The sequence below is a fragment of the Cebus imitator genome, unplaced genomic scaffold (genome assembly GCF_001604975.1).
Source record: "Cebus imitator isolate Cc_AM_T3 unplaced genomic scaffold, Cebus_imitator-1.0 Scaffold60, whole genome shotgun sequence".
In the NCBI taxonomy this organism is placed as follows: domain Eukaryota; kingdom Metazoa; phylum Chordata; class Mammalia; order Primates; family Cebidae; genus Cebus; species Cebus imitator.
The window spans coordinates 5,002,176-5,029,606 of record NW_016107375.1 but is presented as its reverse complement, the minus strand read 5'-3'; the positions used below and the strand labels follow the sequence as shown (position 1 = coordinate 5,029,606).

At 48.9% G+C, this 27,431-nt stretch overlaps 1 protein-coding gene across 1 annotated transcript in view; it reads right to left on the bottom strand.

Moving 5' to 3' along the window:
* The window catches only part of LOXHD1 (lipoxygenase homology domains 1), a 186,254-nt gene extending 170,197 nt beyond the window's left edge, over window positions 1-16,057 (bottom strand). Inside the window, exons 1-3 of the mRNA XM_037738984.1 lie at window positions 15,777-16,057; window positions 8,601-8,715; window positions 1,088-1,168 (exon numbers count right to left, since the gene is read on the bottom strand). Coding sequence (XP_037594912.1) covers window positions 1,088-1,168; window positions 8,601-8,715; window positions 15,777-15,906 — 326 coding nt within the window. The 5' untranslated portion in view covers window positions 15,907-16,057. The remainder of the gene's footprint in view (window positions 1-1,087; window positions 1,169-8,600; window positions 8,716-15,776) is intronic.
* Window positions 16,058-27,431: the final 11,374 nt, after the last annotated feature.

The window sequence follows — 27,431 nt, the reverse complement described above, 5'->3', positions numbered from 1 at the left end:
CTCTGGACCTCACTTTGCATCAAACATCTTATCTCTATGAAGGTTTATACTTGCAGATCTTAACAGGACAACGAATGTTCAACAGCACACAACCCCAACAGACAGATGAAACCCATGATATGCCAGGCTTTTCCCTTATAAGGATGTATGCCTCTGTCTGGCATATAGCCTGGCACATAGTAGGACCTCAGCTGGCGGTTGTCTTTACTCACACAATGACCCCCTTTCCCAATCTCCCCTGCAAGAGCCCTTTTCCTGCTTCTAATCCCCTTCCCTACACTTAACCAATACCCAGGACATTCACATGCCCCTTACTTCCCCAAGAAAGAGAATTCATGGTCCTTTTCTAGTGGAAGAGAAACAAATCAGGACTAAACTGAGGCTGCATCTGACCCCTGTCCACCCTTAGCCTGGGTGCAATCAGACCACAAATGAACATCTGTCAATGGGCATGAGCTTGAATGGGAGTGGATGGCAGGAACCAGGAAGGGAAAAGGTGGGCAGTTGAAAGTTCTTCCTCTGCCACTGGACTAGTAGAGTTATCTCTCCTTATACCTTCACAAGAACCCTCCAGAGAGAGCAAGACTGGGGATGCTCTCTGTCCAAAGACATCCTGCAGCAAGACTTGGTATCTCTACCACTTGCTGAGTGTTTACTGTGTGCCAATTACTGTTAAAAGCACTAACTCATTGAGTCCTAGGGTTATCACAGATGAAGCATCATTATTACAGAGGAGGAAACTGAGGTTTGGAGAGATAACCTGTCCAAAATCCCACAGCTAGTAAATAACAGAGTGGACACTTGAACCCAGGCCACTGGACTCAGAGTCTCTGCTCCTCACCACTGTGCTATAATGTCTCTCACAGCATATTTTCAAGTTTGTAAAAAATTGTGTTAATCCAAAAAAGTGAATCTCCAATGGGGAAGTTTAGGGCGCTGTGATTCAGGATAGAAGGGAAAGATTCGGGCCTTTGGTAGACCCTCAAATAACAGCTGGCAACTAATTAATACCCAGAAAGTGTCAATAGTGAAGTCAGTCCTTGACTTTCAACTCCCCCTCAACCCTAGTCAGGCACCAGATCCTCACCTGACTTTGTAGATGAGGCCTACATTGTTGGTTCTCACCCGGAACACATCAACATTGGCCTTCTCAAAGGCAGACTCGCTCCTGCAATGAACACGTGCTCAGTTAGTGCAGATCAGTTGTTGGCTCACAGGCCTGGGAAGAGAGCCAAGGGCTGGTGTTCCTCTTCTTCCTCCATCATCCCATTCCTAGGGAGAGCTATGAGCAACCAGATCCCATTCAGAGATTCCCTTCTGACACGGTGCCGGGAGGAGGGCAGGGACTGCTAGTATCATTCCGTGCCCTCACACCCAGGTTCTCATTTGATCCTTGCTGTGAGTCACTAAAACAAGCACATGGGCAATAGCAACCCCATTTTACAATGTGTTAATTGGTAGCAGAGCTGGGACCAGAACCTGGCTCTCCCAGTCATGACCCCATGCCCTTTGGCTGCTCTGGGTTGGGAGGATGGAGGAGGAAGGAAGGAATAAACGCCTTAGCGCTCTTGGACCTTCTTGCTACTCCCCCTCACTGGCCTTGCTCTTGCTGGGAAGATTTGCAATGGCAGCCCCAAGTAGATGCAGACCTTGGGTGGCAGTCCGTGGTCCTGCCATTCTAACAAGAAAGAAAACACTCAACCCCAAATCAGCAGCCAGGGAAGTAGGGCAGTGAGGGAAGTGCATATCTGGCATCCTGCAAACAGTGTGAACAGAAGAAAGTACACCTGAGACATCAGCCATGAGGCAGCCAGGCAAGTCCAGACTCAGGAGCATCCTAGATACAGTCAGCTTAGATACAAGAGTGCTGCAGCAGCCTCACCACAGAATCCTCTGGGAGCAGAAGCCCGAAGCTCATGTCAACAGCTGTTCCATCCTGTGTGCGGGGCCGAGGTCCCCACCATTTCAGCCCAGGCCTGCCAGCAGCTCTTGCTGTCCCCAGTTTAGCCCACTGGGCTGAGAGCTGCAGACCTCACTCAGCAGTCTTGGCCAGGGCTCTCAGGAATAGCACACAGCTCATGGGAATGGAAAATCACAGAAGATGTATACCATCACAGAAGATTTATCCACCATCAACATCTTTTAAAATAAAGCAGGAGAAGGGCCTTCGTCCCAAGGCATTAGGCTCAGACTCTCTTGATAATAGAAGGCTTTTAAGATTCTACAGAACCCAGAAGCTATGATTCTGTGAGCGGACTCACGGTGTCGAACAATCTGCCCTGGGGAGAAGTTTCCTTAACTTCAGACAAAAATGTACATAGAGCCATCTTTGTCAGGGAAAAGAGACCCCCGAGGTGCAGTCTGGGTACAGAGGATGAAGAGAGAGGCACAGAACCTTCTGGGTTTGGCTGAAGTGAAAGGGATGATGCCCAGGCTTGCTGTGGGTACCTTAGGGAGGGAGGGAGGAGGCAGGGCACAGTGCCCAGAGTCGTTTCTCCATCATTGGCAAAATAAAGACAGAGAATGTCAACTCTTAGCTCTTGAGGAAGAGCAAGAAAAATACAAAGTTTTCTCCATGAAGCACCAGTAAATCCTCCCACCCAGGAAAATAACTTACCAGACCAAGCATTTAAAGGGAACTAAACCAAACTAGTAATCGTGAGGGTCTGGCTGATATGGGAATTTCACTTTCAAAGGAGAATAACAACACATCCCATGCTTTGCTTCGGAGTCACAGCAGCTGTCAATAACTTGACGAACATGTGGGCATGTTTCTGTGCATCAGGATTATATGAATGGGAAACAAGAAGAAAGGAATGAGAGGTATTTTCTGTTTCAATATAGAGGACAAGGCAAGCGATCTTTAGAATAAATAGTCAAGAGTCTCTCCATCAAATAAATACCCTAAGAAACAATCGCCCTGGGAAGCTATGTAATGAAATACTTTGCAACCATTAAAAGTCCTAGTGGAAAAAAAAATAATGAAACAGAAACAGGGTTATAATATAGGCTTAAAAGAAAAGGTAGTTTAAGACCAGAATGTACAAACAGAATAATCAATACAAACACGATACCATCTTCATTTAAAAACAATAGTGTGGGAGGCTGGGTGCAGTGGCTCACACCTGTAATCCTAGCACTTTGGGAGGCTGAGGTGGGTGAATCACGAGGTCAGGAGTTCAAGATCAGCCTGGCCAATAGGTGAAACCCCGTCTCTACTGAAAATACAAAAATCAGCCAGGCATGGTGGCGCACATCTGTAATCCCAGCTACTCAGGAGGCCGAGGCAGAAGAATCACTTGAACCCTAGGGACAGAGTTTGCAGTGAGCTGAGATCATGCCACTGCACTCCAGCCTGGGCAACAGAGCAAGACTCTGTCTCAAAAAAAAAAAAAAAAAAAAACAACAATAGCATGGGAAGATTTATTTTTAAAAAGTCATGTCTAGATGGTGAGGCCATTGTGAAGTGTTGGCTCCTTGTTCTTGTCCATATACATTTTTAACTTTCCAAAAGGAACATATATTGTTTCTGTAATTATGAAGAAAGCACAATCCCATGTTTCAGCAACTCCCCCATCCCCAGCCCAGCCTGCAGGCTGCCTGGATCGAATTCCTTGGAAGCAGTTTGGGAATTACTGGGTTTCATCTTCTGATGGTGCCTGGAATTTTAGAAACAGCCACTGCCAGCGAGTAGGGGAGAACAAGGGGAGGTATCCCCATTTTCAGCCAAAGACAAGGTGTGACTTGGAAGGAAAGCGGCTGGTTTTCTGGGGTGCCTCTGATGAAAGTTCCAGAAAAGCAGCTCCAACAGTTGCATTCAGTAAAGGAAAGCTTCAGAAAGGCCCTGCATCCATGAAGGTATCATTTAAGAACATGGCTGGGTGCAATGGCTTATGCCTATAATCACAGTGCCTTAAGAGGCCAAGGCAGGAGGATGACTTGAGGCCAAGAGTTGAATACCAGCCTGGGAAACACAGTGAGAGATATTTCTACAAAATATTTTAAAATTGCCTGGGCCTGTAGTCTCAACTACTCAGGAGATTAAGGCTGGAGAATCACTTGAGCCCAGGAATTTGAGGTTGCAGTGAGTAAGCCAGGATCATGCCACTGCACTCCAGACTGGATGACAGAGTGGTACCCTGTCTCTAAAAAAGAAAAAAAAAGAATGTGAGTTACCTCCGTTACCTCCCAACGACCAGGCTGAAGGTGAATAACTACGTTCCGGAGCATTTGTGAAATAATCCACCATGACGTGGTGCTTTATCGTCACTTACTGTGGGGTTGGGGAGGAGCATATGTGGAAGGAGGAACACAGGGAAAAGATCCACCAGGATGGACAGAGCAAAAGCAGAGGGAGTGCTCCTCACTGTCTCAGGACCACGCTGCAATCTTTCTGGGTTCCATACTGCTTATGAGATGGAGAGCAATCTCTTCATGGAAGACAAGGGGAAGGCCTTCCACATCACAAGAGGAGGAGGAAAGAGTGGCAGAGACACGGCTCTTCTGATTCCCTTCACTCAGGGAGGGGCTGGGATCATCCCAAACAAGCCCCCAAGCCCAGCACGCTCAGGATCAGTTTCTGAAATCCTCACTTCTGCTGAGTCAGGATGCAAATGTTTGTGGGTTTTAGAAAACTAGGGATAGGAAAGAAATAGCAAAGGAGAGAGGGTTTCTGGTCAAAGGAAATCTTAGAAATACAGACAACTTCATGTTTCCTTGGGGAAGGCTGGAGCCTCACCAAGGCCGCTCGTCGATTCTCAGATAAAGGCTAAGGCAGTGCACAGCCCCTGCCATTCAGCAGGGACCCCCACACAGAGATCCTTTACAGGCTGCATGGGGCATTTTAGCCATCAACCAGGCAGAGTCATCAGGCTAAAATGCCAGGCATTCTCTGACACGCTCAGACGGTGAATTCTCAACCGAATAACCATGTTCCGGAAGATACATGAGATCCCATCCTTTTGCCATATTCTGAACACACGACTTAGGGCTGGAGGTGGCCCTGGTTAATGGAGGAGAGTGCAAGAAAACCCAGAAGATGGGGCCTTCCTCTGGCAGCCACTACTGTGGGTGCTTAACTGGGGTGGGGTCGGGGTAGAGGTTCACTCACGGGGGAATCTAAGGCCAATGAGTGCCAAGGAATGTAGACCCCCGACCACCAGGACAAAAATTAATCAGCACTGGCACTGAAGTTCCTCTTGGAATTATTTTGTACTGGAAAAAAAAAGTCCTAATACAGCATTTGGGAGTGAAAGTGAAGTCCTAGGGGACAGAAGGAAAGGCACAAGAAGGACAAGAATTGAGGGGTGAGAAAGAAGAGAGAGAATGTGGGAGAACAGGACGGAGATCTGGCCACAGAAGACAGGTCAGGAGAAACCCTAAGAAAGAGGATGGCTGAGTTGTGAGACCGAGGCTCTAATATTCCTTTGGAAGTTGTTTGCATTGCTGCAGTGTGAACTCTCTCTGGTGCCAGGAGCCAGCAGTGAAGTATGTTACACACCAAAAATGTACGTGTGTGCATTATGGGTGTGCAAGGAAAAGGCAGTTGGTTCTAGCTGCCCTGTAGGTTTGGGTTTGGGTAGCACAGTGTGGAGAGGAGAGCAGCAGAGGGTGAGGTGCGAGGAGGCTGTGGGACCCGGGGGTATCAGCCAGATCCCAGGGCAGGGCGGGGCAGCCGATAGCCTGAGCTAACTGCATCTAAATCTCACAGAGCAAGGGGACCTCAACTGACATCTGTTCTGGGTTGCATGATCTGTTCTGGGTTGCATGGGCAGCCTGGAATTCCTCAGAAAGCACTGGTCCTCTCAGACCTGCAGTTTCCATCTTGAACGGAAAGGTCTTAGGTAGCAAGGACGGTGTCGTCAATGCTCTTTGAAGGCCTTTTCTCAGTTCTTGTCACAGCCAGACTCTAGCCTCCTCCTTCCCCACTCGTCCTGTTCACTAGGCTCAGATGATCTCTGTCGACACGGCAGGTAAGTTGAACCTTCACCAGTTGGCTATCCAGCAAGGCCTTCCTCAGCCTAGCCTTCTGGACCTTTCTGACTTTCCTCCTCCCTGCCCATCAACATGGCCCCACATTTCCAGCCACAGGCCTCATCTGCCCACCATCAGCCCACAGGGCTCATTCCTGGCTCCAGACTTGGGCAATCAGTTTCCCTTAAAGGATACTCTTTCTCCCTCTCTCTCATATGAGTTATTTTCACCACTTGAGTCCCAGATTAAGTGTTTGTCCCTTTAAAGTCTCACTTAGCCATGCTGATACCACTGGCCTTTGCCAAGCTCCGACTATACACACAGAACTAGGAGAGCGGCTGGCAGGGCAGAGCAGACCTTCCCCTGGCCCATCCTCCAGCTCCCTCCATTTCTCCTCAAAGCCCCTCTCCAGCCTCTCCAGTCCCACAGCTGGGACTCCGAACTGTGTCCCCGTTGCTGAGACCACCCACTCTGCTCTAGGGCATCCCTGACCAGCTGGTTAGGGGCCTGGCCAGACCTATATTCCTACTGCCCGAACTGGAGCATGGTGTAGATATAGGCAGAAACTGCCATTGGTCTCTGGGGCCAACCCCTGGGGTAATTAAGGAGGGTTAATTCCCATCCTCAGGGCTGGCCAGGGGAAGCTGGCTTCCCCACGGGATCTCAGCAAAGCCAGGAGGTCCCAGCCCTACCAGCTCATTCATGCCCTAGACCCCTTCAGACCCCATGAGAGGGAAGGTTGGAACCCAAACTCCTGGGAATGGAGACTCAGTGAAAATCCATGCCACATTATAAAGGGTGGCTCAGGGGCCCTTCCTGAGAAGACATTTTGACAAAGGAAAAAGGGGAAGAAATCTGAGGATACTGAATGTGTGAAAGGAGGGAAGGCAGTGAGGACCATCATCGAAGGAAAAAGGATTCATTTTGTTTTAAAAAGAAAAGCTGGGAACTTCAGAAACCAACCGGGCAACTCCCTAGTGTTTGCAGCTTCTCCCTACAGCATTGTGCTCTGGGAACACATGGCAAAGAAGATGGAGGTTTCATGTATTCTCTTTACCGTGTCCACATCATCAGATGGAAAGACTTCACAAGCGAGTCAAGCCACAGTGTAAGTGACACAAGAAGGCAGGTACCCTGTTCTGTGGAAATGGATAAAATGGGACGTTACACCTGCCTCAATGCAGCAGCTTGGTCGCCATAGCCCATGTCACGTGGGGACTGGCCAGCCTGCAAGGTACAGGGTGCTTGGATCTCCTGGCCTCTACAGCTTCCTCTACCAGCCCTGAAAGTGCCAGGCCATTAATCCTGGGGTCACAATCTGGAGCCCCAGGAAGTCTTAAGGAGCATCTCCCTCATACCCCCTGGACCATAGGGTCATGTGGTCAAGGGAAACATCTACATCAAGAATATGTGGTTTGAAGACCAGGCACAGTGGGTCATTCCTGTAATCCCAGCACTTTGGGAGGCTGAAGCAGGCAGATCACTTAAAGCCAGGAGTTCAAGACCAGCCTTGCCAACATGGTGAAAGCCCATCTCTACTAAAAATACAAAAAATTAGCTGGTTATGGTGGCACATGCCTGTAGTCCCAGCTACTCCGGAGACTGAAGCAGGAGAATCACTTGAACATGGGAGGTGGAGGTTGCAGTCAGTTGAGATAGTGCCATTGCACTCCAGCCCGGGTGACAGAGCAAGACTCCGTCTTAAAAAAAAAAAAAAAAAAAAAAAAAAAAGGATGTGGGATTTAAGGACCAACTTCACCAGTAAAAAGCTCCATGACCCTAGGCTACTCACAGCTCCTCTCTAGGCTTCGGTTTCCTTGTGAGCAGGTTAGAATAGATCAGCAGTTTGCAAATGTTTCGTGGGCCTAGAACCAGCTGATCGATTCTGTTCCGTTCAGCACAGTTTGAAAGCCAGCTGAACAGACCACTCCTGAGGCCCTAAATGTCTCTGAAATTCCATTCATCTGCTAACATGTTCTCAGGTTTTGTGAATATGTTGATGTATGCATGCGTGCAGTGGGGGAAAGGATCTGAAGGAGACAATGGTCCCAACTCTTACTAGTTACAAGACAGTGCACGCAAGGCATACACACACACAAGTGATCCCTGTGGCTAGCTGGGTGTGTGTTAGCTGGCAAGCAGGTTTAACACGACGCTAGTCCCTGGTGGGAACTCCAGAATATTTATGCTCACAGCTCCCTCACAGGCATGGTCTTCCAACATCTGTGTGATGATATATGAGGAAACCAAGACCCTGGGTGCAGAGAGACTGGGCCAAAGTCACATGGAACTCAGTGGAAGAGCTGGACATAGACCCAGGATTCTTGATCCCAAATGTTCATTCTCTGACATCAAGGGACAGCTAATGTAGATTCTTGGGAATTCTGAGATCCATAGGAGGCATTACTGTTCACAGAAATCAAGAAAGGAGCTGAGGGCGGTGCACAGGAGGTGACCGGGAGATGCCCGGCTGATACATGGTCTGTCATTAGCAGAGGCTTCATACCACTTAATACATCTGTGGTCAAATGTGCCTTTCCCCCACAGAAGCAGGCCACCCTTGGGATCCAGAACTAATCAACCAGACTAATGGTCCAGGATCCCACCAAGGCCGAGTGGGTACTCACTTGCTGGTGAGCTGGAGCTTGGGAGAAAGCCCATTCTCTCCAAAAAGCGTGATGAAGACATTGGCATCCGTCCCTGCGCCGCGAACATCCCCCGTGGCTGTGACCACTTCGTACACTGGAGGAGGAGAGGAGGAGACAGGTTGCAGGCTCGGAAAAAACCCAGAATCCTGTGTGGGCCTGGGGAAGCCAGAGCTCTGGCCGGCCTTGCTGGGGAGGCCCAGGATTCTAGGAATCTCTGCTACACCCTGCAGGCCTCTGAGCCAGGGTGAGACCCACAACACGTCCTGCTGCAAAACCAAAACTTCACTTAAACCAGGCACTCATTTTGCAGACGAGGAGGCTAAGAGCAAGGGGCAGGTTCTGTATGGTGTCAACACCAGAACCCAGTCCAAAGCCTCCAGATGCCCATTCTGTCATCTTTTCAGTATGAAACACCGATGCCCTCCTAGACATGGCCTTCTTCAGAGCCTGTGCCCAGCTCTCCGCTTCTTCTCTGTCCTCTACAAAAGGTGGCTGTGGCCAGCCCTCACCTCCCGTGACCTTCTGGGCACTGACATTTATAGAATGAGCCACCCCAGGGCTGGGTGTGCAGAGCTTTGCAGGGGGTCCTTCTTTGGCAGGGACTCTGATTTCTCTCTCAACCCCTTGAAGCTTGTTCTGTTTACTATCAACACTTTTCTTAGTCAGGGCATCGGTACAATTCGAGCCCTGGCCACTTCCCGGAGAGGAAAGGCAAAAATGCATCTGGATTCTTTGAGACAGCAGAATGTATTCCAGCCAGGTGAAGCCAGCAGGATGCAGTCAGGATATTAGAAGGCTTGCAGACATTTTGGAAAGGCTGGAGACACGTGCCTTATGTCCATTTCCAGAAACAACTCCTGGAATCACAGCACAGAACTAGCCTAGGGAAGGTTGCTGCCACCAGCCACCCGAGAGCCACATCACCTCTGCCAAGAGCAGGAAACAGCCCACCATCACCTCCCTGCCCTTCTGCTACTCATGTCTCCAAAATAATTCCTTGTCCTCAGCTCATCCCGTTATGATACATACTTCTGAATCAAAGTCTTGCACCGGAACAGCCAGTTCTGGAAAGCTAAGGTACATGTCTGCACCAAGGGAGGCTGAGAAAATAATTCCATGTTGAGAAGATGGAATTTACAATGTGGAGAGTCAGCAAAATGTGAGGAGGCTGTTTTAAGTATTTGGGGCATACAATCAATGTCCGCCACATCATTGGATTGTATTAATACCAGTACGTAATAATTGTAATAAACAACATTGATTGGTTGCTTATTATATACCCTGAGCTAAGGGCCTTACCTATATAATTGTACCTGATTATTAAGGCAAACCTATTGTTATTTCTACTTCCAGTCTTTTCAAAGCAGATCCCCAACCACATGCTGAGTATATCTGAGCTGCCCAAAGATGCCCAGTTGATTAGGAGATATTTTGAAAGTAGACATTCATGATTCAAACCTATCAATTCAGAGCCCATTCCACACAGGGCACAAGTGGCAAAGTGTGAGGGGGGATGGGAGAGCAGTGAGAAATATAAATAACTTAAAGTGTGCTGTTGTGGGTTGGGCACCTTGGCAGGTACTTCACAGATACCATTCATACTTCAGCATGCCCAGAGCCAGTGTGGGGTGGTAGAAAGTTCTGGACTTCAGTGCCACAGAGATCTAGATGCAGCCACTGGCTCCTCCACTTTGAGCAAAGTGACCCTGGAATGTGCCTGGGTCTCTGAAACACCTGGATGATCTTTGGTTTGCAGGGCATTCTTGGGATTGGAGGTGATATATGTAAACGCTCTGGCACATAGAAGAAACTCAACAAATGGTAGCCTGGTTTTAAAACTATTGTTCATATAGAAAAGCCCATTTCAACTCTGAGAGCTAAGAGTTTGTTCTTTTGGCAGATAAGATATAGCTCAACTAACATGCACACGATGCACTGAGATTCCAGAAGCCCTTCAGGAGATCTCTCTCTTTTCTTATGTGGCCCTTACAGGCCTGTGATGCACCAGGAGCAGGAGTGCTTGGTGGGAGTGGACCTTTTGATGTCCTTGGTTCTGATGAAGGTCCCCATAGAGGCACCATTAGGGGGAGAAAAGCAGCAGGATATTTGCACAATTCCTGTCTCTTATAATAACCAAAGCCTTAATTCTTCATAGTTTATACTACAGGGAGTGTGACCAACCCCTGGAGCCCACTCCTGACTCCTCTGAGCACAGACCTGGGAACCGATGTGTGGCCCACACAGATTGCACACAAAGGCATTTCCAAACCAAATGCCCCCAGGAAAAGTATGGCCAGCCTGGTGGAAATTCTAGAGCCACATCACATGAGAGAAGACGTAGACACTGGAGCATGCTTGGTTTGGAGAAAAGGAGAGTCTGAGGCATGGGAGAGGCATGAAAAACTACATCAATAGTTGATTCTGGGATACACCGCTACTTCTTACACAGGACACAAACCATTTTTTAAAAAACTGACAAACTGAACTTCATCAAAATTGAGACCACTGAGAAAATGAAAGGCAAGCCACAGACTAGGAGAAGATATTTGGAATGCATATATCCAATAAAGCACTCAGAGCCAGAAGATACCACAAATTCACATAAAGCAATAAGAAAAAGAGGAGACCACACAACTTTTTCAGTGGGCAACAAGTTTGTAAGGTAAGTGTACACTTAATACCCAGAAATTCCACTTTTAAGTTTTTACCAAAAAGAAATGAAAGCATGTCCCCACAAAGACCCACACACGATGTTCATAACAACTTTATTCCTAATAGGCCCAAACTGGAGACACCCTAAATGGCTATCAACAGGGGCACAGATAAATAAACTGGGTGGTATATCTGCACAACGGAATACTACTCAGCAATAAAACAGATGACTCTCAAGTGCAGTGTACTATGCAGAAGTCGGACACAAAACACAACATACTTTATAATGTCATTTATATGAAGCTCTAGAAGAGACTAATCTAATCTATTGTAGCAGGAAGCAGAAAAGTGGTTGCCTGGGGTCAGAAGTAAGGGGAAGTGACTGGAAACGAACACAGGGAACCCTTGAGGGCCAATTTAAATTGTCCATATATTGATTTCCTAATGGATACAAGAATGCAGCATTCATCAAACAGAACATTTAAAACAGGTGCATTTTATTATAAGTAACTTATACCTCAATAAAGTTGAAAAATGGACAAAAGACTAAAACAGGCATGCCACAAAAGAGGGTAGCCACACAGCCAATAGATGTATGGAAAAGTTCTCAACCTATTTATCAGGGAAAAGCAAATTAAAACTGCAGTGAGACACTGCCATGTACCCACTAGAATGGCTAAAGAGAAGAAGACTGACAATACCAAGTATGGGCAAGAATGTGGAGCCGATGTCACTCTCATACATGTAAATTGATCCAAGCCCTGGTAACTAAACATATGCTCACTTGTGACCCAGCAATTCTACTTCCAATTATAAATCTAAAAGAAACCAGTACATGTGTTCATCAGAATATGTGTACAAGATTAGTAGTAGCTTTACTCATAATAGCAACAAAACAAAAACCCAGAAATAACCCAAACGTTCATCGACAATGGAAGGGCTAAGTAGATGGTGGTGTATGTATCAAACGCAAATAGTAATTGGCAATACAAAAGAGTTATATAATGTGTCACACACGGATTAGTGAAGATAACGCTGAAAGAAAAGCTAGACCCACACAAATGTGTACACTGTATGAGTCCATTTAAAAGTTCAGTAACAGGAAAAAAACTAATCTATGATGACAGAACCGGGATACTTGCTGCCTCTGGGAAGGGGTATGAAGGAAGGTTCTGGGGGCTGGGAATGTTTCATATTCTGATCTGAATGGTGGTTGCACCATTCATCTGGTGTGCAAATGTAAAAATGCATTACTGTACCTTATTACTGTACTTATGAAGTTTTATACTGTATATACATTATTCCTCAATTTTTTTAATTTTAAAGAAAAATTCAATTCAAATAACTGAAGAACTATCTTGTGGAAGACAGATACCTTGTAGAGGACACAGAATTCCGTTGGACTTCAGATGGGAAGACCCCCACTAATAAAGTCTCCTAGTCAGCACAAAGAATTGTTAATCACAATGGAGTGTTGCTCTTAGCACACAGGCCAGCACAAGGGAGGTACTTGAGTAAATTACCTGGATGAATGATCATAGGAATGAATGAATATGGAACAAAACTGACCAGGATTTAAAGCCCGCTTCTACCATTATTGGCTATGTGACTTCAACGGAATGTTTTACTAAGCTTCAATTTCCTCATCACTGAAGTTAGAATAAATTCTTCCTTGAAGACTGTGATAAAGATTAAATAAAATAGTTTTCAACACTTAAGCTTATTGACTTAGAATTCACATTTCTTGGAATTTATCTTATAGACATTCTTCCACAGTTGCATGAAAAGATAGGCATTTCCTAAGTGGTTATTCTCATCATCATCATCACCGTTGCTATAGTTTGAATGTGTCCCCTCCAAAATTCCAGTGTTGCTATTGTGATAGTATTAAGGTGTGGGGTCTTTAAGAGGTGATTAGGTCGTGAGGGCTTCCCCCTTGTGAAAGGGATTAGGTGCCCTTATCCAGGGGCTTGACAGGGGGATTTGGTACTCTTGTCCTTCTGCCTATTGCCATGTGGGGAAACAGCAAGAAAGTTCTCACCAGATACTGGCACCTTGATCTTGGATATTTCAGCCTCCAGAACTGTGAGAAAAAAAAAAAAAAATCTGTTCTTTATAAATCACCCAGTGTGGGGTATTCTGCTACAGCAGCAGGAATGGACTAACAGGGAAATCATTCCTATCATTTTCATTGACAGCATCCCCAAGGAGGCGGCCTTCGAAAATTGTATCCCAGCAAGTGCTGGGGGACTCCTGTCTAGGATCCAGGAAAGGAGATGCCTCTAGCGCTGGAAGCCTATTCTGGGTGGCCTGAGGCCCCTTCTATTCTCCAGTTCTGGAATCAGTTGCTCTTCCCATCATGGGCCCTGTCTTAGGAGACAGAGCAATGTGCTAGGTTCAGCCTGCCCTCAAAGCATTGAGGGAGCTGCTCTCCTCCCTCTGGTTATTGGGGAACCCCAGGGTAGCCAGAAGGTACCCTAAGGAAGAGAGAAGGAACACCCAGGCTTTTCTTCCCTCCTTCTGCCTCCCCATCACACTCATCAAGACTCTCCATGTAACACCAGAGCCCAGAGTGCAAAGGAAGTGGGGAACCCGTTGTTCTAGCACTGAGAGGGTGATGACAGCACAGCTGGAGCTCAGTATGTGACCACCGTTAGCATCATCCACATGTATAGCCAGTGCCCTGCAGCAGACAGGACAACCCGTGGTTCCCTCAGAAAGGTCAGCACGGCGCCCACCTCCACTTGTTCTTCTCCAGCCATTTTTATCACAGTCAAAATTGGGCAGTACAAGAGCAAGGACCAGCCAGACTGGCTGGATTCAAATCCTAACTCTGCTATTTACTAGCTGTGTGATCTTGGGCAAGTTACTTAACCCAGCTTCAGATTCCTTGTGAAGCGGGGCTAATCTGCCTGCCTTGGCTGTGCTCAGGGATCTTGAGGATCGAATGTGAGAATGACAGTAAAAGGACTTTGGAAGGATTAAAAGGAGAAGGATCATGACTGCCACACTGAGGCACGCAGAGCCCATGAACTAAAGTCAACAGTGTGCTGGCTATGATCTAGAATGATCTCAACAGCAGTCGTGGTGGCTGAGGAGAATCACCTGGGAAGCCAATCACTAGCACACATGGTGGGGATGCTGCCCCGATGTCTCACCGCCCAGCCCGAGGGTCAGAGCTTAAGGCACCTGTGCTGGGAGAAGGTGGCCGATGCTCCCTTTGCCCTGGGCCCACCTTCTTTTACAGCCCCCACTTCTACCCCTAGAGGTGCCCAAGATACTGTACCTGGAAAGGGGCCACGGCCTTCCTGATCTCTGAGATTACCTTCTCTGAGCCCGGGTCTGTGCAGGGGCTGAGTGATGAGGACTAAAGACAAGCACAGCAAGGCCCTGCCCTCAGAGTTTAGGGTGGCTGTGGCTGCAAGCCGGACACACCAGCCTTGCAGGAAACAATGGAACAATTATGAATAGGATCTAACCAGGGAACTCATGGTGGACTGGAATCAAGGAGGGCTTCATGGAAGAGATGGGGTCTGAGCTGGGCTTTCCCAGTGAGGACAGGAGGAGGGAGGAAGGGGAGGACAAGCAAGCCCATGGGCCAGCACAGAGCACACATTCAATAAATACTTGTTGAATGAATGAATGAATGGATGGATGGATGACTATGGTGCTTATGGGGACCAGTGAGCCACTTTGGAGTCAGCACTGAGAATTTAAATGCCTTCAGAAACCAGGCAGGTAGCACCGATGTGGAAAGCAGACCCAGCGTGAGATGACAGGGAGTGGTGGAGACTGCGGTAAACTGGACATCCACAGCCTACGGGCATCCATGGACAAAATGATTTCAAAACACTGGAAAGGATGAAAACAACTTAAACTCTGCAGGCCAGAACCTGCTCTGGGGTCATAGTTCATCTCTTCTTTGGTTTACCTGGCAAGGAGTTAGAGCAATTTCAAGCAGGTCTTGTGTGGCCCAGGGAAAGATGACACTAAAAGGACCAGGCCCTGGGGTGCAGAGCAGAGGCCGCCCTCTGTGTATGTGACAGGCATCTCCTTGCAAAGCCCAGGCTACCCTTCTCCATCATCCACAGAGGGCACAGGATGAGGGGTCAGGCTTCCTCTCCAAGACATCCCTTCATGACTTCAGCAGTTCAGGGCACTCTGCCTGCTGCAGACCACATTCTCAGGGGCCATTGGAACATGGCTTTGGGGATGTTCAGGTGCTGGAGAACACGGGACCATGGGGTGCTGCAGCTCTAGACTATTCTGTGTCACTAAGAATCGGGGGCTAAAGGCGAGTTGCTCCACCTGTCTGTACAACAGGGACCCTGCTATCCCTGAATGAGGCCTGCCTTCTTACTCCGAGGGGATGTGGGACAGACACATGGGATAATCAGTGAGAAAGGGCTTGCTCTGAAATCCTAGAATGACTCCCCCCCAGCCAGGGACAGACCCTCACCCACCGCAGCCAGCTGCCCACACCCCCAGGCTGGGACCCCGCACCTTTGGCCTTGTAGTACTCATGTTCTAGCTCCTCCTCGTCGTCCTCTGAGGTGTAGTTCAGCAGCTCCGCTTCGTACAGGGCCAGGAAGTCGATGTCCTTCTTCCTCCGCTTTTTCTTCTGGGGCATCATGCTGTGGGCTGCCTTCTCCCAACGCTCGAAGGCTCACACCTGCTGGAACCTGAGACCCTCCTCCCTGAGCTCTGGCCTGGATGGGCCAGAGTGCCCCCCTTTTCTTGGCAACCCCGGGCCCAAGGTGCTGTTGCTTCTGCCTTCCCTGGCCCCTGAGCTGAACCGCAGTGCCTTATCTCTGAACCGCCTGTCCCTGTACCCGCCTCCCACCACCCTCTGGTGAGCCACCTCCTCCTCTGTGCCTGCTTCTCCTTGGGCCTCATCACTTATTCATGGCACTCAGGGCAGCTGGCCTCCTTCCTCCCTCCCCTCCCCACTGGCCCCCTCTCCTCCCTATGGAGAATCAGGTGACACCAGCCCTTGGCGTCCACTTCCCACCTGGCCGCACAGCCAGGGAGCCACCTGGGATCCCTCCAGGCCACCCAAGGGACAGGTAAGGGCTTCTCACCAAGGAGACCTGCCCAGCCTCGCCGGCCACACAGGAGCCTCCTGAGTCAGCCAGGCTCCCAGGACTCAGAGGCCCCGTTTCTCTCCATTATTCATGACCTCTGATCGCCTTACAGAGCATGCGGAGTTCTCACTGGATCCTTCTCCTTCTCTCTCTGCTTCCATCTCAAGATTGTGGGCTTCTGGCAGTGGCTGCTGGGTCGGTGCTCTCACAAGCACTCAGACAACGCTCCCCGGGCCCCTTCCAGGTGAGCTTTATATGCACCAAAGTGTAACCATCATCCAAGCCAATGCCCTCCCAGGTGAACTCACTAATTCCATCAGCTCACCTGGACTCACAGGAGAGAATCAGCAAGCTCCTACCCTAGGGCACGCAGCCCTGGCTGCACCCCGAATCCCCCGGAGGTGTTGAATGCTGATGCCTGGGCCCCACCTGCAAAGATTCTGGTTTGCTTGGTTTGGGACACGGCTTGGGCACCAGTTTTCAAAGCTCCTGGTCATGTGCAGCCATGTTGAGGGTCCCTGCATGCTTCTCAGATAGCCCAGGGGTGCTAACAGGAGTCCTCTAGAGGCAACACGTGTGATTTTTGTCTTCTGAGCCAAAGTAGTGATTCTAAAGGGGAATTTCAGTTGGAGAGGAGAGGACGTGGAGGGGACCCTGAACAGCAGTGGCACTCACATGCCTCCCCTGCAGCCTGGGGCAACTTTGGTCCTGCCCCGCTCTTTGGAGCCATCCAAATCTTCCACTAGGGTGAGACACCTCTAACCCCAAACGCTCCCACCCAAGAAAGATCAACTCCCCTCCTCCCCTATTCTGCTGAGGGGCCGCCCTTGAGGCAGCTCAAAATCTGCTGAGGACCAGGAGTGAAGTTTAATGGTGGGTGACGCGCACCCCCTGCTGGCCATATGTGGTTTGACCGCTACTGTTTACACACCTGGATTCTTCAGGAAGAGACCTTCCTTAAGGATCACTAAGAATCCACTAAGAAAGCTCATTTTACACGAGCGCCCCCATTCAGAGAAAAGATAATAAAACATTTATCAGAATTTTAGAAGCTGAAATCAAAATATTTTTAGAGAATCCCATGGTACTGGAACACACTGTCTAGGAAGGAGGTCAAGGAAATAATTCTGTGTTATTTCTGTATTATTTCAGGGTTTTCCAGAGAGACAGAACCACTAGGATAAACAGATCAGGATACATGAGAGGAGACTTACTAGGGGCATTGGCTCATGGAATAATGGATGCTGGGAAGTCCCACAACAGGCAGTCTGCACGCTGGAGACGCAGGGAGTTTGGTAGTGTGGCCAGTCCAAGTCTGAAGGCCTGGGAACCTGGGAAGCCCAGGGTGTAATTCTCAGTCCCAGGTCAAAAACCTGAGAACTTGGTGGTGAGGGAGTGCCGGGGCAAGCCCCAGAGTCCAAAGACCAAAGAACCTGGAGTTCTGATGCCCAAGGGCAGGAGGAGTGTATCCCAGCTCCAGGAGAGACAGAAAACATTCACCTTTCCTGTGCCTCTTTGTTCTGTCGGGGCCCCCAGCCAATTGCATGGTGCCTACCCACATTGAGGGCACGTCTTCCCCATTCGGTTCACTGACTCGCATGCCAGTCTCCTCTAGAGGCAGCCTCACGGACCTACCCAGAAATCATGCCTTACTAGCTCTCTAGGTAGCCTTAATCCAGTCACATTGACACCAAAAATTAACCATTGCAAATACCAAGGGTTGAGAGGGATGTGAGCAGCCAGAACTCTCCTACTGCTAGTGGGAGTGTAAAATGGCACAGCCAAATTGGAAAATAAAGCGAAACAAATACTTCTCATGCAACCCAGAAACGCCACTCCCTGGTGTTTACCTAAGAGAAATGAAAAAGAATGTCCACACAAGATCTGTATGTAAATGTTCATAGAACCTTTATTCATAACCAAAAACTGGACACAACTCAGATGTTCATCACTTGGCCAGTGGATAAACAAAATGAGGTCCATCTGTCCAGGGAATAGTACTCAACGATAGGAAGGAAATAGGGAAACATGCTACAGCATGGATGCATCTGGAAAGCACTATGCTAATGAAGTGCAGGAATGCAGTGTTAGATATAGTGAACTCCAAGTTTCTCGTCAAAGAATCGGTATGTCACTATGTTCAGCTCTCTTATTCTTTAATTCTCCATTTTAAAGTTTAGCATCTTGGTTCTCTGTGCCCCTTGCCTATAGTTTCAGTAAACAAATTTCCCACCAGTTCTAATCAGTAGTTCACATCTGTTCCCCTGGCACCTGCTCTGACCTGTTCTGTAACTGTCCTTCACCAGCTCATACCCCTGTGAGAGCCAATCAGAATTAGTTTAGACTGTGCATTCCAACCCTAGACAATAGGGGAATAACAGAACAGTAGGGGCTACCTGCATCAGGAATAAGAACCCCTTCTCCTCCCTTGTCCAGGTGTGCATTCACCATTGCTTCATCTGTGAGATGCACCCCTCTATAGAAGTAAACTGCCTTGCTGAGAAAATTTATATTCAAGTACTACTTCTTTGGTGGTGGCAGTCAGAAAAAATACATGCTGCATGATTACATTGATGTAACAGTCACTAAAAGGTAAAACTGTAGGATCAGAAAACAGGCCTGTGGGGTGCAGTGGCTCACACCTGTAATCCCAGCACTTTGGGAGACCAAGGCAAGAGGATTGCTTAAGCCCAGGAGTTTGAGACTAGACCCAGCAACACAGGGAGATCCCATCTCTACAAAAAATTTAAAACCTGATGGCACAGACCTGTAGTCCCAGCTACTCAAGAGGCTGAGGCAGGAGGATCGCTTGAGCCTGGGAGGTGGAGGTCACAGTAAGCTGCGATCATGCCATTGCACTCCAACCTGGGCAACAGAGCAAAACCCTGTCTGAAAACAAAACAAAACAAAACAAAAACAGGCCTGTGGTTGTCAGGGGCTAGACTAGGGGGAGGGAATGTTCTATAAGGAAGCATGGAGAGGCATTGCTTGGCCTCAGAAGCAGGACATGGACCCCACCCTGTCTCTCTGAAGTGGCCTTATCTGCTGCCTTTCCATCTCCATGTGATGGCCTGTCTGGGTTACGCCCACAGTGCAGGCCTGGCTATTGACCCGACTCCCACCCCAGCTCTTTGGTGTGAGGATCCTGCACATAGCTGGCTGTGAACGGGTGCTCAGGGCATGCTTTGCAGACCCACTTCTCATCCCAGGCAGGGCAAGGTCTAGATTTGTGGAGAGGTAGGAGGAGCCCTCAGTGGGCATAGCATAAAGGTCTGAACTGTGCAGTGGTGGTGGGGAGTCCTAATTAATAAAGCTGAGATGTGGAGTCCCATCGATTTCTTGGGTAATGATAAAAACACAAAGGACAGACAGGGTGATTACTTGGGTGGGACCCCAAGCCTATGATAATAGGGAGAGGTTGTTTATCCCCGTGACAATTTGCATGTGCACAGACACGTCCAAATGTGCAATATGATGTTACACGCGTCTCTTTCTCCTTGGAGTAGTTCTCTTGCTGCTAGATGGCATTGGTCACTTTCCTCTCCGGCTCAAAAACCTCTGCTTCCAGCCCATTGCAATTGAATTTTCTCAGCCAGAATTCTGGATTAAAGGCAACAGAAACCAACAATGGCTAGTGTTAAGTTGAAAAATTATTTTTTTAAGCTGATGGAAGGTGGATCTCAGAATGTCCCAGGGATCTACACTCTGGAAATGATGTCTAGAATCATGCTGGTCCAGAGAGGACGTCACTGCCACCAATGCTGGGCCTGGATGTACAGTGTGCACCACAAGCTTCAGCACTGGCTGTTGCTGCTAGAACCACAGCCGCTGCCTGTGTGTGCCGCCCTCGCCGGAATGGACTCTGCTGCCTTCTGCCGATTCAGTCTGGGGCTGGAGCATCTGACTGGCTGAGCCCATCAGTCATGTGCCCACAGCCTTGTGGAAAAGGAGGCTGGGAAAGTGAGTATTTGGCCTTTCCAACAGCTATGCTGGGAGCTGTTCTCTTCTCAAACTTTAGAAGGGGATTCAGATGCTGGATTACCAAAATAACAAATGCCTATGAAACTAATAAACTTCTAGCTCCTCGAGCTGATGTGGAGGCCCTCTATAATCTGCCCAACCTTCTCCTTATGAAACCCACGCTGTAGATAAACTGAAGAAACCCCCGTTTTCTGCACGTGCCTGGCGCTTTCCTTCTGCAGGCGTTAGTTCACACTGACGTCAGAGATGTTGCGTGCATTTCTGTGTCAGCCAGGTACTGCCACACAACAAGCAAGCATACAAATCTCAGTGGCATGGCATTGCTTCTCACATGTCTGGGGCTGGTTGGGCTGACATATATATGCTGGGCTCAGCTGGGCGGTCTGCCTCAAGCTATAGAATCAGCTGAACACGGTCAGGGCAGCTCTTCTCCACATGAGTTTGAAACCATCCCTTTAAACGTTATAAAAATTAATCAGCAAAGAAGGGAGAGGGAGAAATGAAAATAAACCAAGCTTGCAGCACAGCATTCATCGGTAAGTCAGCTTGCTCTCTGACCCACTCCACATGTTTGCTTGCCTATTGTCTCAGAATCATATAGATTCTGTTGCAAGACCATAGTTCCCCTTAACTGCTCTATAGACAACAATCTGAACATTATAAAACATGAAGATTCCCCTTTTCATAGAAGATATTCTTTCAGGTCCTGCATATCAGTGAAACTACTGATGTCAGCTGATCTGAAGAACCCCAGGAGAAGCCAACTTACCACGGAATAATCCTCCATGATACTCTTAAAAGCCTCAGCTCAGAACTCCTTGGGGGGATGGATTTGAGGATCTCCTCCCATCTCCTTGCTTGGCCACTATGATCTTAAACTCTTTCTCTGCTGCAAAGCCTGCTGCCTTGGTGTAATTGGTTTGTTACTGCACAGTAAGTATATGAACCTGTTGGTCCTATAACAGCTTCATTCTGGGGCCACGATGAAGGAGCACCCGCCACCCAGGGCAAGCTTTTCCCCTGGCCATGGTAGAAGTGTACAGGAGTGACCCTAGAAATACAGGCACTTGGAAGGCAGTTCACTTACATCACATTTGCTGACACCCTTTGGATAAACAGATCAACACACATGGCCAAGTCCAGAGTCAAGAGGCAAGAAAGTGCTCTCTATTTTAGGGGCTGTAAAGTTACATGGCAGAGGGTGTGGACACAGTGAGGGCTGAAGTATTGGGGCCAATCACTCACTCCATCCCAATTGCCTATTTGTTTTCCCTCAGACTTCAGTTTCTCCAAGCAAGTCTGTGTACCTCCAGTGCCTAGCAGAAAAGGAATGTGGCCTTTAAAAGTAAATGAATGAGTGAATTACAAATATGTAGTGGGAAGGTGGTGATAGTGAGCATACATCAATGCAAATAACATACATGCATGTCCTGGCAGCTCCAGCTCCTACCACAGCTCCCCACCCACCACGTGCCCCTTATTTCTCAAGGCAATCAGCTAGTCTGATGTCTCAAATTGAGGTATCTCCTCCTCTGGGAGCAGGAGAGTGATGCAGTGTTGTGAGGTTGGTGGTTTTCTGGTTCCCTGAAATGTTAGTTCCCACAGCCACTTTGGGCAAGCCCTCTCCCTGGGTTTGGCTACTCAGAGTGTTGGAACAGTGACCCATCAATCACTTCTGTCCCCCTCCAACCAACCCACTCTGCTCAAAGCAGATTTTATTAAATATAAGTCAGATCATGCCACTCTCCAGCTTATGTACTCCAGTGGCTTTCCCTGACCTTAGGACGAAACCCTAACCCGTTCCCAAGGCCTGCAGGCTCTCACCTCCTCACCCCATTCTCTAACCACACTGGCTCCAACCTGCCCCATCTCCACCAACCCCACTCCTCTCCTGACAGGCTTCACTGTTATGATCAAAAGCACAGCCAGACCCTCACTGTCAAAGGCAAACAGACCCCATCATTGGAACCGACCCCTTCTCTCTCTTCCCGGTGCCACTGCCTTGGTTCTCTCCTCCTGCCTCTCTCACAGGGATCTACGCCCCTACTGGCCACTCAGCAAATTACTCCCACCTCACTCAGGCTGGAATTCCCACAGCACACCTGCCAGAATCACTTCTCTGGAAAATTGATGTGAGGACACATTATTTCCTTGTTACCCTCTCTTCCAGGAAACGAATGACCAATTCCTTAGCTCTGTTTACAAAGTCCCCCCAAAGTCTGGTGCTGTGTCTGTCCTCTATACCCCACCCCACCCTGTCTGACCACATTCAAACTCATTTCTTGCTGACGTTCAGATTCAGATCCATCTACTTGTAATGCCTTGCCTTCCCTCAGTGGCAGGTTCCAAAATGCAATCCAAGGCCCAGCCAGCAGTCACTTCCGTAAACCCTTCCTCCACTCCTCCAGCTCCTCTCTCCTTCACTCATACCTCAGTTGTCGCACACAGCTCATTGTTTATAATTACTTCTGTACCCAGCACATCCAACAAACAAGACTCTCGGATATGATAAAAAGCACATTTATTTTTGCTTAGTGAGAACAGTCCTTCCCTTGACACTAGATAAGGTCTTGAACAGATCTGTGACTGTTTGGTGGATCACTTTCAGGTCATTTAAAAGTGTTATAGACCCTCAGCCAGATACAGCGGCTCACTCCTGTAATCCCAGCACTTTGGGAGGCTGAGGCAGGCATATCGCCTGAGGTAGGGAGTTTGAGACAGCCTGATCAACATGGTAAAACCCCAACTCTACTAAAAATACAAAATTAGCCAGGTGTGGTGGTGCATGCCTGTAATCCCAGCTACTTGAGAGGCTGAGACAGGAGCATCGCTTGAACCTGGGAAGTGAGGTTTGTGGTGAGCTGAGATTGTGCCATTACACTCCAGCCTGGGTGACAGACTCAATCTCAAAAAAAAGTTTTACAGACCCTATAAGTGATGAACACTGTCTCAAGTCAGCAATTAGAACTGTATAGAGCCTGTAGGAGCCCACGCTGGATGTTCATGAAACTCAGCGTTTTCCACATCTCTTCCTCAGCCAGGCCTGGTAGCTCAGCTGCTGCTTAGGGAAGGGGCCAGTCACTTTCTGTCCTGCTGACCTCCTCTTCCTCCTGGTAGTTACAGGTTCTGACATGTGCCCCAGCCATCCCCACCACAGGATTAAGTCACTCTCGTGAGAGGACTGTATGTATTCCTGTGGTTCTCACGCATGTTTAAAGCCAACTTTTCTGTGGGAATTCTTTGGGAGGCTGAGGAAGAAGGATCACTTGAGCCCAGGAGTTCAAGGCCAACCTGGGAAACATAGTGAGACCCTATCTTTACAAAAAAGTTTTTTAAAAATTAGCCAAGCTACTCAGGAGGCTGAGATGGGAGACCGTCTTGAGACTGGGAAGCTAAGGCTGCTGTAAGCCATGATGGTGCCACAGCACTTCAGCCTGGGTGACAGAGCAAGACCCTGTCCCAAAAAATATATAAAATAAAAAATCAATGATTCTATCAGCTGTCTGTCATTTTTTTTACATCCTTAATCTTCGAGAAGGACCCAAGAACCATGTAACTGGTTTTCAGCTCATTTGTCTGAAAGCTCCATATGTGGTCTAGGGTCTCCTTTACACAGTGACATCATCGCAGCTTGGTGCCTTGTTTAAAACTCTCACTTCATATCTGGTTACACTTGCTGCTCTCTCTCTTCTGGCAAGCAATCCCATTCACCAGTGGGGCTGATGTCTTAGACCTCTGTGCTCCTGCTGAAAAGTGTCATCCTCCCCACCCCCATCACCTGTCACTGACCTGCTTATTCCTTTGGCTTCTCGGGAGCTCTCAGGCCTGTCCCCTTCACTCCATCCCACATCAACCACTGCCCTGGTCCTCACCACCAGCAGCAGCGTCCTAAATGGCCTCCCTTCAAGCACTCTGGGCCTCAGCAGTTTCACACTTCACACTGCAGCCAGCAGGGAGCTTTCTCAGTGTCCATCTGATCATGTCCTCTTCCTCCTTATGATCCTTCAGGGACTAGCTGATTCTCTTAGAATCGAAATCAATATTGGTTATGGGGCCGCCTTTCCCCACAGGGTCTCACCTCTGTCCAGCTCTCCAACTTTTTCTCCCACCATGTCCCCGCTCCTTTTCCGGGAAGGAGCATGCTGGCCTTCCATGAGGGTCCCAAGTTCTCTCCCACCTGGAACTGTATCCTCCACAATTCCATCTAAGTAATCCTGCCTCTCCTGGGTGTCTTTGACCTTGACAGAGCCGCTTTGCTTCAAGAAAGTCAAGTCTGCATAGCCATGGGATCTTCTGCTTGCAGTAACGAGTGCATCTCAAACCCACCTTCCCCAGGCAGCTCCAGCCCTCAGGGGCCCTCCTCCTCCAGAGTCCCCTCTCCATGTTGTTGTACACCTTCGTACACTGTCATTTCAGCATGCCACTCAGCTGGATCTTAATCTGGGCTCTGAGCCCCTCCAGTGAGCCCACCTACTCCCTGGTTCAGATGGCTACTCCTGCCAGCCACCCACAGGTCTCCTGATTCTCGAGTGCCCCCAACATTGCCCAAATGTGTGCCCAGGGTGGCCACGGGCTCTTCACAATAGCTGGCAGTTCCCCACAGTGGGCTGTGCTGCTGTCAGTCCCCTGCAGCCCAATACCCAGAAACACACACACACACACACACACACGAGAGCTATAGCCAAAGAGTCTTTGCTAGATGAACCATTTGACTGGCTTTATTAGATAGAAACTGAGGGCCTTTCAAACACAGTGGCAGATACAAAGTACCCTGATTATGTTTTTATGCATAGCATCACAGCCGTCTCTTCAGAACCACTACTCAAAGACAGCCACACACAAGCTAGAATTATGCTGCAGGAGTTTGTATGAACTGCTGCTCCCAGAACAAAATTTGCATAAAAATAACATCAGGCCCGCAGCCCCATGTCCCCACTTTGAATGGCACAGCCTTTCTCTCCAGGTCCAGGGGAGGGAGAAAATCAGCAGAGCAAGCAAGGGGCTTTTCATATAGATGGTGCTTCTCCACACTCCAGCAAAGGACATCTCAGCCTCTCTTCTCTTCTCCAACAGGAAAGGCTCCATGGAGCGCGGTGCAGTGTGACTTGGCTCTTTGAGAGAAAAGCAAGGGAGAGAAGGGGCCAAGGAACAGAGGGATGCCATGTGGCTGCTTTTTCTTCACCCGCAGGAGGCCACTCCAAAATGAGCCGATGTACCAGCCCCTCAGGGAAAGACCCAGCCTGCCTTCATGTGGGCTCCTGGGCAGGGCGGCCAGGAAGCTGACACCAAGCCTGGGCTGAAGCCACACCCAGGTGCAGCGACTGGCACCTGGCCCCAGCCACAGACACCTGTTTCCACAGCTCCCCTGCTGACTCCAGTGTCTGTCCTGGCTTTATCTGGGGAGGGAGAGGGAGGTGGCAGGATATCGGCTCCAAACTGTACCACTGAATAATCCATTGTATGCCTATTGAGATGAAGTGTTAATTTCTAAGAAAATACTAGACATACGCATATATTTAAAAGTTCAAACAATACTGTACTGAAGAAGAGTTCTGGTGCTCTGTTGGGAGGCCAGTTGGGTCCAGAAAGGGAAGCTGCAGGCCACCAAGCCCCTGCCACATCCCTAAATTGTGCAGAGTGTGAGAGCCCCCGGGGGGACCAGCTACCCCGCAAAATGACCTTGAGCAGAGGGACTTGCCCAGAAGCCAGCCTCAGTGAGGGCCCGCTGTCCCACTGGAGGCGAGTACAGAATAGGCTCAGGAGCCCGGGGACGGGCTGGCAGGAGCTGCCACTTGGGAGCCCCCCAGATGCCTCCCACATGGTTGGAGCAGCAGGGGGCCAGCACCATGGGCCCTGCCCCCAATTCGCCCACTCTCGCTTTGCTCAGGCCTGTGGCCTTGGGTGACTCTGCCAGATACAACTGCCTCCCTTCTGTCCCACTAGGTTCAGCCACCCAAGGCTGCTGGCTCTGGGTGCCCTCAGCTTGGCCCCCAAAGAGGAATAAATATGGAACAGGCCCCTCCACACAGGCGCTGGACAGGGCATGAGGCCAGGGTAAAGCCCAGGCCTGGAGCAGACTCCAAATCAGCCTAACAACTTCAGAGGGGAGATAAAAGTGCCCACAGGTGCCCTGAGCACCCAACGGAGACGTCCACCACCAACCATGGGTGCCCTGGGCACACCATGCTATCTTTCTGGGCCTCGGCAAGGAGGGCTGCTACTCTCTGCTCTGTCCTCCTCTCAGGAGTGCAGCAAAGTCCAGCAAGAAAATGGATGGTGAAGGTGTGAAGAGAGTAGAAGTGTCAATTTCCACCCAAAACATGGTCATATTCTTAAACTCACCAAAAAGCACCCAGGCCGGAGTCACTGCAGAGCCAGCACAGCCCTAGCTGACCTTCCTGCCCCACTCAATAAGGACAACACAAGCAGAATCGGAGGTGCAGAAAGAGGATGACCAGCCACACCACCACCCAGGCTGCAAAGTCCCTTGGAGGTGGGAAGGTGGAAGGGACTTGTCCCCCCACCACCCGCCCTCGCCACTGTCCTGTTTTCTTAGGAGAGAGGTAGCAGGAGAGTTTTCAATGTCAGGGAGAAAACGTTAAGTTCTGAAGAGTGAATTTACCCATCTCACCTACCCTGCATCATTAGATCATGATCTATTTCATTTACGTGAGCTTCAGGGTCACTGAGAGTTTGTCTTTGAAGCACCAAGACTTTTGTGAATGCATTTTAAGTGTCTGGGGATGGAAATAATTCTAAAGTGGATAAAATGCCTCCCTGCCTTCTTAGACAATATATTGAACACTGTTGGAACGTTTTTGTACCTCTGCATGTCCTGGGTGTCACAGGGTGAATTGAGCAACCATGTGGCTCTTGGGATTATTACAACATATTCTCCCTCTCTTCCCCACTAAAGGACCAATGACCTCATGCTACTTGATGGTTTCTAAGATAGTATTTAGTTTTGGGTTTTTTTTAATTATTATTTTGAGACGGGATCTGGCTGTCACCCAGGCTGGAGTGCGGCAGCTTGATCCCAGCTCACGGCACCTTCTGCCTCCTGGGCTCAAGCCAGTCTCCCACCTCCGCCTCT